This window comes from Nicotiana attenuata, unplaced genomic scaffold (genome assembly GCF_001879085.1).
Source record: "Nicotiana attenuata strain UT unplaced genomic scaffold, NIATTr2, whole genome shotgun sequence".
Lineage (NCBI taxonomy): Eukaryota > Viridiplantae > Streptophyta > Magnoliopsida > Solanales > Solanaceae > Nicotiana > Nicotiana attenuata.
This window is the reverse complement of record NW_017670341.1, coordinates 126384-129457: the sequence shown is the minus strand read 5'-3', so window position 1 is coordinate 129457 and position 3074 is coordinate 126384. Positions and strand designations below refer to the sequence as shown.

Below are 3074 nucleotides of genomic sequence, written 5' to 3'. Positions count from 1 at the left end.
CACACTTCTCCTCCAAGATCTATAACCTATTCCATCAAATGCAGTTGAAACTAGCATAGCTCCTGGGTTGTCAGATGGATGAAGATACAGAGGATCACTAGGATCAAGTCCTGTGCCCATCAGAGTGACGGTTGCAGCAGTTTCGACGCCGGTCGGATCGCCTTGATCGGTTACAGCCATAACGAAAGACAATTGAGGGAGAAAACAGGAGGAATTTCAACTCTCAGCTACTAGAGAACTCAATCAACAAGTAGATTAGATGAAAAATCTAGATCAGATCTAAAATCAAAAACCGGTGAAATCAAAAAGGAACAGATGAGAAGAGATTACAGTGATGAGATCTATCTGCGAGAACAACCTCGCTCTGATACCATGTGAAGATTGGAGCTGGAAGCAGAGCATTAGAGCTCAGCCATGTCTGCCATGGCAGATGAGGAAGCTTCTAGAACTATATGGAGGAATGAAGAAGAGAAATGGAGAGAATTATAAAGAGAAGCTCAAAACTTTCTACTGATACTTCACAGGGTATATATACACGTGCATATGCACAGCTGGCAAAGACTGACCAACAACAAAGAATCAACTAACTCTAACCACTAACTAACTCCAACTAACTATACTTGAAAATAATCTGATAAATATCTCAATAGGTAGCAATACGTGACACTGATATTTTGTGTATATTTACGAGGCATATGTACATATGACACATGAGTGAGCTGTCAAGAAGAAACAATTTTCTAACTTTAAATGGTTTTTTTTCTTGGATAAGATTAAAATCAAGGAAAAGTTATCTTCTGCCACTAGAAGATTTAAAATGAGGAAAAACCAAAAAAAATATGAAAAAAAATTCGTTGGTATCATTGTTAGGTGACACTGACAGTTTAAACAAGGTTCTTTTGTCAGCTTCAGCAAGACGCCAGCTTAATGCCGCGACCTGTTCAAATCCAAAGCAATAAAGAAAAATTAATGGTTTTTATAAAGTTGGGAATTTTGGCTTCTAACTGTCAGAAAAAGGCTTGTTTTTATCATAGTTAAATAGCCTTCCAGATTCCATTAGTATCATATTTGGTCAACAGTAACAACAACATACCCAATATAATTTTACAAATGAAATCTGAAAAAATATATGCAGATTTTACCCCTACCTTATGTCGGTAAAGAGGCTACAGTTTTAATAGCAAAGATGTTAATATTTGTGCAGCTTAGTTGCAATAGTAAAGATGTTAATTTTTTCAGTATGGAGGCCCGTTCAAATTAGATGAGGTACTTTCCTTTTTAGTCTGTTTCAAAATAAATGACACACTTCTAAATTTAGAAATAATTCAACTTTAAACTCTTCATTTATCCGTTTTACCTTAATGCATGAGAAGCTTTTATAACCACATAAATATTTTGGCCTCACAAAGCTTTTACCCCTTAACTTTTTAAGACCACAAGTTTCAAAAGCCTACTTTTATTTCTTAAATTTCGTGTCGAGTCAAACTATCTTATTTAATTTAAATATGGTAGTAAGTATTCAATAAAATAATTGAGGTACATACAAATACAATCTAACTAGAACACTACTCCCTCCGGTTCACAATAAGTGTCCAATTAGATTTTTCATTTTGGTTCAAAATAAGTGTCCAGTTATGTAATCAAGAAAGAGTTCAATTTGTTTTTACAAAATAACCCCTATGTACATATCCCTAAAAAGTTTTCTTATTCCTCACATTAAATATTTAATTAGGGGTAATTTAGTCATAGTAGGTATTTTTATATAGAATTTAGTATTTACTTAATAGGCGTGCTAAAAGCAAATTGGACACTTATTATGAACCAGAGGGAGTATAATTATTGGGGGAAAAAGATAATTTCCCGCCAAAATTACCTCATCCATCCAAAATCCCATATATTTACAACATTCCCTCTCTCTCAAAAAAAACACACACACACAGATGAAGGGTACTTCCAAGATAAAAATGGCAGCAATATTGATAGTGGTGGTGAGTCTTGCAATGGTTCTAGGTCTAGTCTTAGTTCTACTTGCTGAGTTCTTCTGCTCCCTTTTACTTCGTCGTCGACAACGGTCAAAAACGGCTATAAATTCCACGTCAGCCTTCACCGCACAACCACCACCACCACCACCACGTCACCAAGATCAGACAATTGCTCCAATTCTTAGTAGCTTCTATGCACAAGGGGTTCTTCATGCTCCTAGAAATTTCCTCTTCCCTAACCACGATAACAACAACAACATCAGTAGCTTACCCGGTGTAATCTCACAAGTGCAGTCTGATGAGGATGGGGCGTACATAGACCTTAACCCTAAAGAAAATTTCGATTTTGAAATGCCAAATCGAAATTCTTCTTCACCTTATCCTTCCTTTATTCAAATTCAATCCCCTAAATTAGTACATGAAATACCACTACAATGTAGCACTAGTACATGTACAACTATGGAGCAATTTGTTTACATATCAAATCCAATTTATGATAATGAAAAACTCAGGCCTAGTACGGTTGATACGCCTTTTGAAACACCCAATTCATCGCCTTCTTGTCTCGAAACAATTGATAATTCTTCAGAGAAAGACGACGAAAATTATGGAATATCATCATCCTCATCGTCTAGTCCAGCTTCTTCAGTTCAATTAACTCCAATGAAGAAACTTCCAGCTGAGGCATGTTCAGTTTCACTTAGAGATGTTAGATCAATTATTACTATAGAAAGTAATTCTAATAGTAACAATTCTTCTTTTTCCTCTGGATCTCCTTGTACTTCTCCTTCTTGGTAAAATTTGTAAAAATTTATATACTTAAAATTTTATAGTTAGGGTTTGTTTTAGTGTTACGTTCTTTGTTTTATTTAGAGTTGCATTAATGTAGGTAAAATTAGGTCAGTTTGTTTATTCCTTGTTGTGAATGTAATAGGGATGCTAAAAAGGTGGTATAGAAAGAGTAATATTAGATTATTATAGACTTTGAAAGTTTGAAGGCGTGACAATGTGTGCACTTAGACCTAGGCCACGCCGATTTGTTTCTCTATGTAGTCTTCTTTTCAACTTGTCTGCTTGTGTATTGTTAAAGAG

At 35.1% G+C, this 3074-nt stretch overlaps 1 protein-coding gene across 1 annotated transcript; it reads left to right on the top strand.

Annotated features, from left to right (window-relative positions):
• Positions 1 to 1964: 1964 nt before the first annotated feature.
• On the top strand, positions 1965 to 2780 carry LOC109238106. The gene has a single exon (XM_019404538.1). The coding sequence runs from the start codon at positions 1965 to 1967 to the stop codon at positions 2778 to 2780; it is 816 nt and encodes a 271-aa protein (XP_019260083.1).
• The last annotated feature ends 294 nt before the right edge of the window (positions 2781 to 3074 follow it).

Excerpts from the sequence above, each read along its gene's own strand:
- LOC109238106 (XM_019404538.1), top strand. The coding sequence starts at position 1,965 with ATGGCAGCAATATTGATAGTGGTGGTGAGTCTTGCAATGGTTCTAGGT.